The 16113-nt window shown below is 36.8% G+C and overlaps 3 protein-coding genes across 4 annotated transcripts in view; 2 read left to right on the top strand and 1 right to left on the bottom strand.

Annotated features, from left to right (window-relative positions):
- Positions 1-267: 267 nt before the first annotated feature.
- Positions 268-7434, top strand: LOC107570154 (probable alpha-ketoglutarate-dependent hypophosphite dioxygenase). 2 transcript variants are annotated; one of them, XR_001606996.1, is made up of 9 exons: positions 268-315; positions 406-452; positions 797-1034; positions 1116-1389; positions 1473-1564; positions 1648-1787; positions 1898-2002; positions 2565-2714; positions 7424-7434. XR_001606996.1 is itself a non-coding variant. In XM_016256354.1 (8 exons), exons 3-8 carry the CDS (start codon positions 905-907, stop codon positions 2655-2657), a joined length of 834 nt encoding a protein of 277 aa, XP_016111840.1. In that variant the 5' UTR covers positions 268-315; positions 406-452; positions 797-904; the 3' UTR covers positions 2658-2856. The 2 variants fall into 2 exon arrangements, 1 of the variants encoding a protein (XP_016111840.1); XM_016256354.1 differs by lacking the exon at positions 7424-7434 and having other exon boundaries at positions 2565-2856.
- Positions 7435-9371: 1937 nt separating this feature from the next.
- LOC107570151 (ES1 protein homolog, mitochondrial-like) lies at positions 9372-13887 on the bottom strand. Its single transcript, XM_016256349.1, has 5 exons — positions 13815-13887; positions 12583-12703; positions 12226-12397; positions 9927-10128; positions 9372-9813 (listed from the first exon to the last, which is right to left on the bottom strand). The coding sequence occupies exons 2-5, from the start codon at positions 12688-12690 to the stop codon at positions 9621-9623; spliced, it is 675 nt and encodes a 224-aa protein (XP_016111835.1). The 5' UTR covers positions 12691-12703; positions 13815-13887; the 3' UTR covers positions 9372-9620.
- An 864-nt stretch (positions 13888-14751) lies between these two features.
- Positions 14752-16113, top strand: part of LOC107570153 (uncharacterized) — a 5527-nt gene continuing 4165 nt past the window's right edge. The window contains exons 1-2 of the mRNA XM_016256353.1: positions 14752-14806; positions 15317-15430. Coding sequence (XP_016111839.1) covers positions 14752-14806; positions 15317-15430 — 169 coding nt within the window. The remainder of the gene's footprint in view (positions 14807-15316; positions 15431-16113) is intronic.

The following is a 16113-nucleotide window of genomic DNA, read 5'->3' as shown; positions in this document are numbered from 1 at the left end:
ATTATCTGGTTGCAGATGAACACAAAGAAGCTTACTCACAAAAGGAAATCCTCTTATGACTTCTTGGAAATTTTCAACATCATCAGCTGTAAAGCTCAGCATATTGCAACATATTTTCCATACAATACCTGTGTCTAGCATGTATGAAAGGGCGGTCAAAAATATTTTCTTTTTTTCCCTAGAGTCTAAAATAGTATGCTAGCGTGATGTCGCATTGGAGGAGGAGCCAAATCCTTAACTTATTATATATACACACAGTTTGACAGTGAAAAGCAAGACATCTCAGGAAGAAGCAGCCTGAAGAGCAGAGAGCAGGTATCGGTTGATTTAAATATGATCCAGTTTCCATACTGTCCTCCTTAGATTTATAATTGTTTTATATTGATCTTTCAATGTTGTCTTCAGCTTGGACCAAGACTCAGCACAAAGAAATCAGCATCTTTCTGACTCAGGTGCGTGTTTTTTCTTGGTTGCACTGCACACTCTCAGTGAACTTTAGCAGTGAAAATGAGCCTACTAAACAGATGCCAATGCCTGAGTGTGCAATCTAGCTGCTCACTGTGGCTCACCTCCACCTTTATGCGCTTAAGAGCAGCATGTTCTTCCCATTTATTTGCTCATGGACCATTGCTTCCAGTCTCTACAGAACTCTCTGTTCCTGCGTAAACAACCCAGAATAAATTTGCCATGAATAAGACAAGGAGGTTTTCAAAGGTTGAAAAGGGAAATGCCTAAGTCAGACTGAAACTGGACACAAGTTTTATTTGCCATTTTTCTCTCTGGGTTATAAAAACAGGTTCTCGCTCCCTGTGGAGTTTGCCCAGCTGAGCCTTAGCCCTTGAGAAGCAAAGTAAGCTTCGCACATCTCCAGCAGACAAGCGGAAGTTTCACTGCGTTTTCAGACATGAAGAAAGACGTGGCAGAGATTCAGGCCCTGTACGAGCAGCAGGGGTACCTGTCGGCTCTTCCTATCCTCAGTCCAGAAGAACTGCAGCAGGCCCGGGATGCCTTCGCTGAGCTGGAGAGAAAGCTTGGTGAGCTTCGGTGCTGCGGACTTACATATAAGCCTCTGAATTGAGGTTTGGAGCTGAAATAATGCAGTTATTCTTTTACAGGTGAAGATTACACCGCTTACAGCCTTCATAATATCCACATGGAGTGTGACTGGGTGATGGCCCTCGCCAAGCACCCTAAGCTTCTGGAAGTGGTCACAGCGGTTCTGGGGCCTGACGTCATCCTGCTGGACTCCAGATTCATTTGTAAATATCCAGTGTGTAACAAGCCTGCTGAAACGCAGGAAATCCAACCAAACAATACCTGTTCTAAAGAAAAGGATGGCACTGAGAAGACAGACGGAATGCCGTTTGTGGCCTGGCACCAGGATATGAAGTAAGCACAACTGAAGTATTTTGGGCTTCTGTTGACTCACGTATCCATTTCAAGTGTTGCAATCATCATATGTTGATCTTCAGGTACTGGGGCTTTGATGGCGGTCCCGTTCTGTCTGTCTGGCTTGCTCTGGATGACTCACGTGAGGACAATGGAGCACTGCAGGTTATTCCAGGTATGAACACGGTCTCTGTTTGCAGGAAGGACTGTGTCTGGTTTGTAAGGTGTCTAAACTGTCCTTATTTAATTTTCCAACAGGAAGTCACCACTCTGGTCTGCTGCCCCATCACCAGTCAAAACGATCTGGCAACATGCTGAGTGTCAATCAAGAGATCCCAGAGGAGCTGGTGGAGACGGAGAAGGCCATCTTATGCCCTCTTCAAGCTGGTCAGATGTCTGTGAGTATAAATACTTGCCATGACATTCCTTTGCAATGTTTGAGAAAACCATGGAATGAATCAAAACAATCTTGCATTTTCCAAGCATTCATTGTCTAAATTCTATTCAGATCCATGATGGACTTCTGGTCCACGCCAGCGATCCCAACACATCTAATAGGAGGCGCTGTGGCTATGTCATCAGATATGTCCCTACATGTACTTATCCAATCCAGGTAAATATCTTGCTCAGTTTACAAAATGATGACATTTAACATATACAGCGTTCTGGCATGAAACTCTAGATGGCGCGTCCGATAGGTCTAACTCAATCTGACCTGATGACATCATCATCACATGGCACAGCTGATTGGTCCTCTCCTGTATCGGTAGCCAATGAGCTCGCTACTCAACATTCAAATATATGACTAGTGCTTGTCGTAGCAGTTGCAGCTTGCTTCAGAGACCCTCCACCTTCCCCAGCTCCACCTGTATAGATCTGCTACGAGGTGATTCGTGTACACTATATGGGGGTTATTTCATGTATGTTATATATGCACCAGCAGTATTTCTTACATGCTCACAGCAGCTTGTTGTGGATGTATTGGCAGTAACAAATCTCGGTACTTGCTCTGCCGCAGCAGCAGCGTAGCAGATCTATTCCGCCAAGACCAAATACATTAACATTGTCATGTACATTACCATGCCAATCCCTTCGAGAGTTGTCATGACAGAATTATGTATCTGCAGACGTTTAGCTGGAAAAAGCATATAAATGTGTATGTGTCTTCTTAACAGGACCCTGAGCGTCCCAGGACTTTTCCTGCCACCGTGCTGGTCAGCGGTTTTGACAAATACAACCATTTCTCCAACAAAACCTCCAAACTGTGAACGGCTTATGCTGGCCTCTTTATTTAAGCCATGGGTGCTAAGACTCTAATGGCGTGTGTTAAATGAAACAGTAGTATATAATATATCTATTTTTCTATTATTTTTACTATTAACAATAGTTAACATTACTCTTGACAAACAATGTATAATTTTAAATGTTATATTTATAAGCCATAAATATTTTTATTTAAAAATGTGGGTATGTATCTTTCAGGCTTTTCAGGCAATCATGTGATTTTAAACTGTATGATCTGATGTGTCCTTTGACTGAATATGTAACTGATCTGAAATATTCAATAAATTGATCAATATTACCCCTGGGTGTTTAAGTCATTTGCAACTGATTCAACAAATAGAGAAAGGACAGAGTCACAACAACACCATATAATGGTGCACAAATGAGCATCTATTGCAGCCACCATCAAGACCGGTGCTACCTATAGGAGGAGCAGGCAATTGCCTAGTTCAGGGGTCTCCAAACTCGGTCCTGGAGGGGCAAACTTGCCTCAACACACCTGCCTGGACGTTTCAAGTATACCTAGTAAGACCTTTATTAGCTGGTTCAGGTGTGGTATTCATTACCACAACAACAGTCTGCGTGTGCAGAGACAGAATCCCGGAATTCATTCATAAAAATGGAATTTGCTGCGTAACACGGAATGTCACGGAATGAAGTAGTTTAATTTGCTACTGAAGCACGTGTAACCCTACCGGTTGTAGTCTGTCGTGAATAGCATTTTTTCCATTTAATATTCACTTACACTAGTCCATATCGCGGTTTGATTTAAGTGTACTGACTTGCATTTGATTTATTCATTCAAAATTTGACGAATTCCTCGTTACACATTAAACTTCTGTTGTGTAGCACTGTGAATGTACAAAAATTAAATAGTTTGATTCATTTTCATTGGAGTAAAAGATAGAGTAATGTTTTTGCCTTTATTTGATTACCAGAAAAACTCAAATACAAAACACATAATTTCTAAAAAAAAAAAATAATAATAACAATAATAATAATAATAACAATAAATGAATAAAAAATAAAATTTCATAGGGCACTATTATTGTATACAAATTAATAAATAAAGTTGTTTTTATGAATTCAATTAATTAGATATGTTTTTGATTAAATCATTTCAATGGAATACAGAACAATTTAAATGGAAAGCACAGAATTTAATAATAATAATAACAATAAATTAATAAAAAATAAAATTTCATAGGGCACTATTATTGTATACAAATTAATAAATAAAGTTGTTTTTATGAATTCAATTAATTAGATATGTTTTTGATTAAATCATTTCAATGGAATACAGAACAATTTAAATGGAAAGCACAGAATTTGGGCCCTAATAATGTAATTTTGTTGAACTTGTAATAAACTGCTGTTAAATTAAACAAGTTTAATGATTTCAATTAAGTAGACATGCTTTTAAATTAAAATTGAATATAACCATCCAGAAAAGAAAAAAAACGGACTCCAGTAAAATTTAAACAGAAAAAAAAAACTTAATTTGGGAAAAATAAAACAGATTTCATAGGGCCCCACAAACGAAAATATCAAGCATCTGAAGCTATAATTTAATACTAAGCAACAGTTTGTATTATATATTTAAAATGACTCTTTGTTATTGTCTTCGTGCATCATTGGCAAACTATTTTCCTGTTTTACACAGTAAAGCTGCTTTAACACAATCAGTATTATATAAAGCACTATATAAAAAAATAGCAGCGCTCACTCGTTTCTGTGAAGGACCCAAGTACTTTCCACACAGGCATACTTCACGTTTGGTTGAAATAATCCTTAAGCGTGTAAATGTATAATTTCCTTCAGTTTAATTTTTATGGTTTAATTATGGTAAAATTAATGGTTTAATTTGCAATTAAAATAAAATAAAAAAAATATTTTAAAGTTTAGAATTAGACAGCCTTGCGTTTTTTTAGACAATTGCTTAAAGAAAATTACCCCAAAGCACCACTAGTGCCCAGCATAGCTCTAATACTATTATAACCTGTCTAAATGTGAACAAGGGGTCTACAAAATGAAAGAAATCCATTATTTATAACATGTACAAGAAAGTCTTTCTTTGACAGTCGTGCAGCAGCGAGCATCACAACTGTCAAAGAAACCTCAAGGTTGCAAATGTATAGGGCCCCATGCCTTTTTTGTTAAGAAATGTATACTTTTATTCAGCAAGGATGTATTAAATAGATTTTTTAAAAAGTGATTTTTTTTTTTTTATTACTTTTTATTCTTCAAAGAATCCTGAAAAAAAGTATCAAAATTTCCAAAAGAAATATTAAGCAGCAAAACTGTTTTCAACATTGAATATAAATCAGCATATTACAATGATTTCTGAAGGACCATGTGACACTGAAGACTGGAATAACGACATCACAGGAATAAATTTTATTTTAAAGTATAATAAAATAGAAAAACAGTATTTTAAATTGTAATAATATTTCACAATATTGTTTTTTCTGTATTAAAGTATCAAAATTTCCAAAAGAAATATTAAGCAGCAAAACTGTTTTCAACATTGAATATAAATCAGCATATTACAATGATTTCTGAAGGACCATGTAACACTGAAGACTGGAATAACGACATCACAGGAATAAATTATATTTTAAAGTATAATAAAATAGAAAAACAGTATTTTAAATTGTAATAATATTTCACAATATTGTTTTTTCTGTATTTTTGATCAAATAAATGCAGCCTTGATGAGCAGGAAGAGACTTCATTAAAAAACATAAATCTCAAACATTTGAACTGCAGTGTGCATGTCAACAGGGGCGGACTTACCCATTAGGCAAAGGTAGGCGACCGCCTTGGGCCCCCAAAAGCCAAGGGCCCCCTAAAATGCTTTTCATATAGGATATGCGCATTAAGCGCTGACACGCGAATGGTTGCTGTTCACGGTGTTTATTACCACGACAACCGTCCGAGTCTGTGGTGCCTGCAGGTGTACGGCACTGTGAGTACCATGAGCGCTCAGACTGACCTCAGATTTGCCCCGCAAACATTTCAGCAGTTATCATAGGCCTGTGTGTCCCATATTTCTGTCGACTGAACCAGCCATGCCACTAATTATGAATTTATCAGTCTTTTGCATGCCAAAGTCAATTTCTGCATAGAAATATAATGCCAAAGAAGCAGAAAATCGTGCAATACTACGCACTTTCCTGAGATCGGGTTAGCCTACACCAATTAATTTGTTGGCTATTTTACAAATGGGAATACAATGAATTCATGACCGTTTACATTCAAGCTACCCGTAAAAAATTATAGTGAAAAGTACTATAAAAGCATCTGGAATGCAATAAAGTAATTTTAAAGCTGTTTTTAAAGCATTTGCTACATGGGTAAAAAAAAAAAAGGGCTAATAAATAATTCGCATATCAGACAAAATTGCATTGCAGCAAATCCTTTAAATTTTCAGGTATTCAGAACAGAGCAATATAAAAATCTGAAAAAGCAGCTATACAATTATAGGACAAAGTTTTACACATATGCCATTATAATTGGTTTTATTTTTTTATTGTACGGAATTATAATTATAATATAAAACGCAAATTATAATTTTCCTTATTTTTGTATTTTAGATATCCATCAATTATGGCGATGAAAAAAATGACTCGCCGTCTCCTCATTGGATAGAGAGAAATGCACGGATTACATAATGAAAGAGTTTCTGTTTTCGATTTGAATTATTTCATTTTGAAGTAGTAATTTAAAGCGTTATCTTGTCTGTGAGGCAATTCGCGGAGTTTAGGTTCATCATTGTTATGCACCCCTATTCAAGCCCGAGATGGTAGCGTTTGTTTTCTTTATTTTATAAAAGCACAATGTTTTGCTGATATTGTGAGTGCACACAAATAAAACTAGCCCCTTTATAGTTTGGAATGATGCATTATTCTTACCTTTATGAGCAAAAATGACTGCGTATTAAGTTGTTTCCACTGTTAGAAATAAATGCAAGTGATCCCGCTGGCGCCTCCATGTCCTGCAGAGAGCGCTTTAGCTTCAACTCTCCGCACAAATGATTGGATATGAATCTAACAGCGCACATTTATATAGGTTAAACATTTAAACTAACATTGTGATATGCTTGACCTGTTTTATATATAGATTTTATTTTAGGCAAGTCCTGATGATTTGAGAAGGCTAAATTGACCAAACATATAGGCTATGATCAATTCACTGTCTGCCGCTGGCCGTTACTTAAAAAAAACTTACATATTAACGAACAAAAAATGTTTTTAAAATTTACTTTATAAAAAAACTAAACGAAATATAATCACGTTTCCATGACATACAAAACTGAACTATTTTAATAGCTGAAACAGCAGTATAAGCTTTTTTTTGGAAAAGGGGAAAAAGACGGGCTAGGGCCTATTTGAGACCCGCAGGGCTTTATGTCCACTTCATCCAACACTGTTTTGTTCTCATCTGTGAGCATGCTCTTGATATATGTATTTTACCATTTTGTTGAGTTTTAAAAATGTGGTTGATCTAGGAAAATGTGTGAAAATGTATAGGGCCCCATTCCTATATTTTGCCTAGGGCCCCCAGTTCACTAAATCCGCCCCTGCATGTCAATTAGCAGTCATTAGAGTATTAGACTGCTTAATATCTGCTCAGACTTGATGGTTCCCAACAGACTATTCTGCTGACTACTTTACAAGTAGTGGGAGACCAGGGATAGCTGTAATACTTTTTGTTTAAGCATCAGTAACTCAGTGGCTGTTTGTGCTAGATGTCTCAAATTTTGATACATAGAAAAATATGTCAACACAGAAAAACAAGGTGCTAACACTGGGCTCAGCATTGCAACATTGCAACACAATGTTAAAATTGCCCCCGATGTTGCAGCTATGATAAAATCTCATATGCTAGGTATAGACACACCTATATTAGCATAGGTTGTTCATGTAAATTTTTTATCAATAACCTAGATATAAAATGTATGCAAGTTTAAATTCACAGTCATCTAGACTTTAAACAGCAGAAGAAAAAATACTGTACATCCAAAAAGTCTTTTATACCTCAAAATCAGTATTTTGTTGAAAGCTTCTGCTGAGGTGAAATGATCATGTTCTTTTTCCACAGGAAGAAAGAGAATCCCATTGAGCATGTGCAGATTAAGTGTCATCACTCTAGCTTGTTTCTGATTGGAGGAATCGAGTGTGTTACACCTGCCCCCGGTCTCCCCCTGCATGATCACAGATTATGTGAGTTCATGTCAAATACAAAGGATTCTCTTGGGGTGAGTTGTAACTCTAGCTGGGGCTAGATGTAATGAGAGGTAATTTGCTGAAATAACATCCACACTATCCAATTTTTGCGCAAAGAAAAACAGTTTTGAACAACATGAAACATTTAAACTGACAAAAACATTATATTGTATTTTTTAGAACTTTAAATGTAGCGCAAAACAATTGTTGTGCATGTTTGTGTGAGTGTGCATGTAAGTGTACTGTATTCCTGCCCCATAAGGGTTCAGTCATTAGCTATGTTTCCACGACCCACCTATTTTCCATTTAAACTGACAAAAACATTATATTGTATTTTTTAGAACTTTAAATGTAGCGCAAAACAATTGTTGTGCATGTTTGTGTGAGTGTGCATGTAAGTCAAGTCAAGTCAAGTCACCTTTATTTATATAGCGCTTCATCCACACTATCCAATTTTTGCGCAAAGAAAAACAGTTTTGAACAACATGAAACATTTAAACTGACAAAAACATTATATTGTATTTTTTAGAACTTTAAATGTAGCGCAAAACAATTGTTGTGCATGTTTGTGTGAGTGTGCATGTAAGTGTACTGTATTCCTGCCCCATAAGGGTTCAGTCATTAGCTATGTTTCCACGACCCACCTATTTTGAGATATAGGCGTGCATAAGTTCATATAATGTGTGCAAAAAACTTGTGTGTTCAATTGAGACGGATCATTTTTTATCTGGTAGGAAGACATGCACATAAACCTTGATATGCAGCAAAAAACTGTGACTTTGCCTCAACAGAGGATGTGATCAATAACTGGAATCATTATAGCGGCTGGTTGTAACATTTTTAATAAACTGTTACAACTATCCCCAACCCAAACAGCCATAACATGGCAAACTGTCTTAGCGTGTGGGTTTGAAGTTAGCATAAAAGCATCAAATTAAACTGAAACAGCTACTTCAGGTTATGTAAGTCAAATAATTGGATCCACAACTCAATGATTGTTATGCAAAAAATATTCTTGTTTAATATACTGTATATATATATTAACATGGTGCAGCATAATTTTCTTTAAATAAGCTTAAGCATCTACAACTTTGATTTGATTGAATTTATATATCAAATATGATGACACTATAACGTGTTGCATTTTAGTGTGGCAGATTTAACCAATAGTGTATTACACTTTTTTTAGTATAAAAAATATTACAGGGTAATTGGGGGTGGGGGTGTTATTTATTGTCACAAATTATTACTTGAAATTGATATGCTTTATAATATAAATAAAAATGTGTTGTTTTTGTTGTTGTTTTTTCAATTCAAATCCTATTTAGTGTTGCCAGTGTTTGGGGGAGTGTGCCAATCTTAATGGGAAAAAAGGAAAGAAAAAGTGTCAAATAAACCTTAAAATAATACATATTGTAAAATAATACTTATTGAGCTTGTCTATCATGACATAAAAAATGCACATTAACAAACCAATGAGCAAGCCAATGTTTAAAATCAGTTCAGTTTTATTGATAATAGGCTACCACAAAAACACAAGCATTGACAGTAAGTCTGTCCAGTTTTACGGAAAATGAACTGGTCTCACCAGGTTTCTGATATGTCAATTTGTGACCTGTATTTAACTTTTCTGGGGTTAGTGGACAACATCTTTATTCATTTATAAATAAATACACATAAGTATTGATGTAATAACGTTGAGACAGTGAAATGACAAAGTTAGGCTAGTTTGAGAACATCTTTGACCATGGCACCCACACCATCAAAGATCTCATGGATAGGAGCGTTGCACATGAACGCACTCGTAGTCACCAGTTTGTTCTTGGAATCGACGTGCACCTCGCCCACATTCTTATTCAAGTGTTTGCAGCCCAGTTCAGCCATGGCTTTAGCCACTTGTGCGTACGGCCACCTGCGGTCACAAGAAAGACAACACTTGAGTTCAGAACCAAAACACCTCTCAACCACTGATCTCATCAGAGCCCAGTTATAATAACTCTAGTGCCTAACCCTGCCCAAACTCACTTCTCACACTCCGAGTCATGGCCGACGGTCAGCTCACACCCGGGAATAGCTTTGGCTGCCAGCACAGGAGAGATGCAGCACATGCCCATGGGTTTTTTCGCCTTATGGAAAGCTTTAATGATCGTATCAACCTCAGGTTTGATTGAGTAGTCCTTGCCTTTGGTGGCCCAGTCGCTCAGGTTTTTAGCCACTCCAAATCCACCTGCAGGGCACATTAAGAGTTAATTCACTATTAAAGGGGTCATGAAATGAGAAAGCAAATTTTCCTTGATCTTTTGACATATGAGATGTCACTATACTCTATTAATAAAAACACACTGTCAGGTTCAGAACTCAAAACTTCCTTGTTAGTCCAAAAACAGCTTTTCTAACGGCCAGTTGGCTTGAAGTAGTCTTACAAGTTAGTCACCTTTTATATTGTTTTTTAGACTGGTCATAACTTTTTTTTTTAAGTCTGTTACATAAAAACATAGACTCCTTAACCCTTGGCTAACTGCTAGTTTGTCAGACTAGTTCTTAAGTCAGTTTTATTACATAGTAGAGATGACTACATCAGAACAGGACTAGACTTCTACATCATCGGCTTTTTGACCCACCCAAGAAAAACTAAAAAATAGCATACCGTCCTTTGGATCCTAATGTTAGGAAAGTGCCTGTTTATTTTCAACTATTTGAAAGTCTCAATAGAAAATCTGTTTGTTTCTGGTTACTGATTCTCTGGTAAACCAGTCGCAATTCGACACAAGCTTTGCAAACAGACTTTTTAGAAATTAATGCAGCATCATGTAAGTAAGTGTGTTAACTCTAATGCCTAATCTGTGATCAGTACAGTACAGACTTATGTACAGTCAGACAATCATGTCGCAAAATCCCTTATATAAATTAGCCAAGGTTTTACTACAAATAAAACCAAAAAAAACATGGTAACCACAAATCAACAATGGTTTTGCTACACTAACCATATAGTTTAACCATGGTATGCGATTGCTAAGCATTCTAGGTGGATGCCAGGTTGTTGCTGGTCTAAATAAAGTGGGCACTGAATTGAGCCATCTTTCAAGAGTAAGCGTTTGTGAATCCCGCTTTGAACTCCCAAAGCAGTCGTCAGTAAAATAATGGGAACTCAAGAAAGACTGGCATTGTACTGCTGTGGTATCATTGAAAAAATGAATGTCAACCACTGATTCTTTGCAGCTTCATCATTCGGAAGTGAAAATAAAACAAATGTACTTTCACAGCATAGGACACAGCATCTTCTCGACATGATGTTAACCACACAGAAATACTACACTATTTCAGGGCAGGTCAAGTTGTTCATGGCCGGCCAACTGAATCACTGATGACTCGTTTAGGCTGTTCAGAGTCGATTCTTTCTTTTGGGAGACAATAACTTTATTAATCGTGCACTGTCGGCTTCACAACTTTGCAGATTGTTTGCATTCACACACTGCATGAAAGGCAATATTCGAAATGGCATAATAGGGGCACTTTAACTATAATGATAAGGATAAAGATCAAGTTGTAAAAAATTATGCTACATCAAAAAGAATAGAAGAATCCACGTCAAAACTATAACAATAACAGCTTTGAGGTTGGAAAATTTGGTTGGAATCCCTTTCAGAGTGTTTTTTTTTTCCCCAGCTGATGAACGATAATAAAGCACTGTGCTTATAATAAACAAAACATTATCGTCCGTTCATGTGGATGTTAATGTAGTTATCGCTATATTTATCTTAATGGTTATCGTTCTTGGTTTGAACAGGCCTTTACCCAGATGTCTGTTAAAGATCGCTTCATCTGGAAAGCATCTGCTGTGTACAAACATCTGATAGACGTCTTTAAGACGTCAGTTTTACATGCATTCTAAATCATATGTTTAAAGACATCTTCTAAACTTCTATTTGACATCTGATAGGAAACATCCTATAGTCATATTGCAGATGAGCAAACTCTAAAAAATATGTCTTGCAGATGAAAATGCAGACGTCTCCGAGATGTACGTGTGCTATCAGGGCTGAATTTACATCTGCAAGACGTATGTTTTAGAGTTTGCTCATCTGCAATACAACTATAGGATGTGTCCCATCAGATGTCTTTAAGATGTTTAGAAGATGTCTTTAAGATGTTTATGATTTAGAATGCATGTAAACCTGACATCTTAAAGACGTCAGATGTTTGTACACAGAAGATACTTTCCAGATGAAGCGATCTTTAACAGACCTCTTGCAGACGTACCTGTGCTATGTGGGTACTGTAACTGATCTGTGCTACAGTGTGATGCTGCAGCTGCTTAAATCACCTGGAATGATGAGTGCATCAAAGGCAGCGACATCCAGCTTGGCCAGGTCAGTGACGTCACCCCGGGCGATGCGCGCGCTCTCCTGCAGCACGTTCCTCTTGTCCGTCACGGGCTTTCCTTCACAGTGGTTCACTACATGCATCATCTCAACATCAGGCGCAAACATCTGAACCTACAAAGCGAAGCGAGCTGCATTAACGCCAAGTTGAGAATCATTTTCATCTCACGTTATAACTTTTCTGTTTATTTCCAGATTTCGTTGATAAAGAAACCATAGATTTCCAGAGTGTTCTTTTTCCAACCCCTTTTTAGGTTTTGTGTTGTGTTGCTTTATTTGTGTGCATGCATGTGCATTACCTTGGCACCTGCTCGACTGAGGTGCACCATCACAGCCGACGCCTCGTGAACCTCTGTGCCGTCATACACGCCACAGCCTGACAGAATCACCGCCACACGCTTTGCCATCCTGCCTGTTGCACTTAATAAACATGGAAATGAACAGTTAATGCTGGCCTTTTACTGTAAGTATTCATTCAAACAATATGCGACTGTTCTTGGCACTGAGACAAGATATCGCAAGTAGGCAACAGGTGCCAATTCCTTAGACACTGGCAGAATTAAATATTTATAGCATTAGCACCCCTAGAGAGTCCTGCCCAGGTAACGCAAGATCCGTTTCCAGGGAGTCAGTGTAAACAAGCATTCAGGCAGAGGCAGACAGTAGTGAGTACTTTTTACTTTACTCAAGAAATTTTTTAAAGTATCTGTAGTTTATCAGTGGGGTTTTTTTTTTTGGAAAACTTTTACTTCACTACATTCCAAAGCATAATATCATACTTTTTACTGCACTACATTTCATAAATAAAAGTTGTTGTTTGTTTTACCTTTAATACTTAAGAACATTAAAAATGTAGTACTTTCTTGTACTCAAGTAAATCTTTGAATTACTTTTACTTGAGTAAACGTAAGAAAGTAATAGATTTCTAATGTAATTAAGTATTAAATTATATTTAATATGAAACGCAGTGCAGTAAAATGTAGAATATTACACTCTTAAAAAATGCTGGGTAAAATAGGAACAAACCCAGCAATTGGGTTGTTTTGACCCAGCGGTTGGGTTAAATGTTTAAATGTTTAACCCAACCTTCTGGGTAGTAACCCAATCGCTGGGTCAAAACAACCCAGTTGCTGGGTTTGTCCCTATTTTACCCAGCACTGGGTTGTATTTAACCCAGCATTTTTTAGAGAGTATGATTTGGAATTTTGTGAAGTAAACTTTTCTAAAGAAAAACACTCTGATAAAGTACAGACACCTGAAAAGTACTTTTACAGCAAAGTAAAAATACCTCACTACTGTCCGCCTCTGCATTCGGGGAATATTTCTTTATTACAAAATGCTGGTTACATAAGTGCTATTAGTGCAATAGTGCTTGTAGCATTAAACAGCAACCTTAGGACATATCTGAACGTGAATACAGAAAATACTGTTAAAACACCATGACATGTTTCAGATGTTTAATGTTCAACAATCTTAAAGTTTTCACTAAATCTACAATTGCAGTTGTTTAAAAGCATATGCGGCAGCCTACCTTGTTAGAGGAGTTGAGTTGAAAGTGAAGTGCGTTCCTTCTGAGTGTTTGGCTTGAGCAAGACAGACTGCTGCTTATATTATACTGCTGCATCACAGTCCCTCCCATGAAGGCGGGTCGCAAACTGATCGCCAGAGCTTCCTGGAAGGAAAATAAAACTGTTGTCTCTGTTTTCCCGTATAGGCTGTGCTTAGTCATGCATACCTTTCTTTCTTTCTGAGCTCACCTGTATTTGCATTGGTGCCATATTAACCGCAGTGTAACAAAGCTGCGAGATAAGCTTCAATGAAAGAGGGCAGTTTGGAGCACTGTAGAGTATAGGTTATAAACTTTAGTAGCCTGTATATAATAATTTGAAAAGAAAGCAAGTGTTATCTGCGAATAAATGCAGCACATGTATCAAGTCAGTTCTTCTCAGATTCACACAGGTGACTAACCGCAGGAGTATATCACATTAATTATGAACAGGCTATTCCATTACCATCTGACAACCACAAAGTTGCATAATACCTATCTTCATTTTGAGCTCTAAATATATTAATTTGAAACTATCAATGTTGATATTAATCTAACTCTAAATTTAACATTTTGTAAAATGTTTTTGAAACGTGTTTAAATGAAGAAAAGAAAAGAAAGAACTTTGCATTCATACAAAATCCCCATTTTATGTACATTAAATGTACATTGCAATGCATTAAACTAAAAGTAGGCTAATATAAGTTGCATAATAATTACTTAAGGGAGCAAAGGTTTGAATAAACAAAAAAGTTATATGACTAAATTGAATGTTGCTTTGTATTAGAAGAATTGGAGTAAGTATAAAGGATGAGGACGCCTCAGGAAAGAAGGAAATAAGACGGCTTTTGTAAGCGCATGTCTGAGGTCACCGCGCGTGTATAAAGCCCAGCGCGAGCGAGAAGAGCGCGTCTGAATGAGAATGGCGGAGTCCGAGTCACTGCACTTATCCATCGGAGTCCTGGGCATCTCTGGGGGTAGGTTGCGGGAAACAGAAGAAAGATTTTTGAGATCTTACAGATTTATTAGCGAGTAATTACAATGATTATCTCTGTTGGCTACCTCGAGTGTTAAAATAAATATATAAAAATAAAAAAATACAAACTTTTCACAAGAAATGTTGAAATTAAAAATGATTTGCATTATGGATATTTATTGTAAATGTTTATTGATAGGCTAAATGTAATATTCTTACGTGTGATTGTAATATTTAGTGATTATTTCTTATTTCCCTAACGCCAGTAGAGGGCAAAACTAACGTAGCCTACGCTCTAAAAAACGCTTGGTTAAATATAACCCAGCGCTGGGTTAAAAAGGGACAAACCCAGCTATTGGAGCATTTTTTAGAGTGTACTGTGCGATAACTACACCGCTGATGTGAAAACCCTTAAGATGTCAATCTTGATAGATTCTGTACATCGCTGGTAATCTTTCCCCTCTTAAATAAAATAGTAATTCTCAAAATAATAATAATGTCTTATTAATAGGTTCTTTGTTGCTTCTGGTGAGCAAGTATGCGAGCTCTCCAGACGAGCCTCTGATCACAGACACAGCTTTAGGAGTTCTGCTCCTCATATTCGCTGCTTTACTGGCTTATTCAGGTATGTATTGCACACAGAAATGTAAATCACACGTTATTTTTATTTTTTATTTTATTTTATTTATTTATTTTGCCCTTAGTTTCATAGTCTTGGTTTTTTGTCTTAGCTTTATAGTGTCAAAAGGTCTTTTTCATTAGTTAATGTATTAGATATCATGAAATAACAATGAACAACCCATAAATGTACTGCAGATAAACATAATTAATACATTAAAGGCAAAATATGTAAGATGGTTTTATTAAAATATCCCAAAACCACTAGAACAGTGTTATATATTTTGCTGACTTATGTACTTACATTATCCCAAATGTTTCGAAGAATCTTTAAATCCAGAGAAATAAACAATTTTAACCAGTGACACGGCCATAGTGTCATTGTGTCGCCTGCCAATGATGTCATAACCCCTCGATTTCCGGTTTTGTTTTGTAGAAAACATGGAAACACCAAACACGCTTTAATATGTTGTGTGTTTTATTAGACCGGTGACGACCGCACAGAGTAGCATTATAACAGAACTTTCAAACGTATCTAGTATGATAAAACAGCGCTGCTTTACCCCACATGCGCACGACCGGAAGCAGCGGAAGCGGTCGACTGTGGCATAATAAAAGCTCCGCTGCTTTACCCCACATACGCACGACCGGAAGGAGCAGAAGCGGTCGACTGTGGCATAATAAAAGCTC

The sequence above is a fragment of the Sinocyclocheilus grahami genome, unplaced genomic scaffold (genome assembly GCF_001515645.1).
Source record: "Sinocyclocheilus grahami isolate Dianchi unplaced genomic scaffold, SAMN03320097.WGS_v1.1 scaffold1422.1, whole genome shotgun sequence".
Lineage (NCBI taxonomy): Eukaryota > Metazoa > Chordata > Actinopteri > Cypriniformes > Cyprinidae > Sinocyclocheilus > Sinocyclocheilus grahami.
The sequence above is the reverse complement of the archived record's forward strand: the minus strand, read 5'-3'. Positions and strand labels throughout refer to the sequence as shown.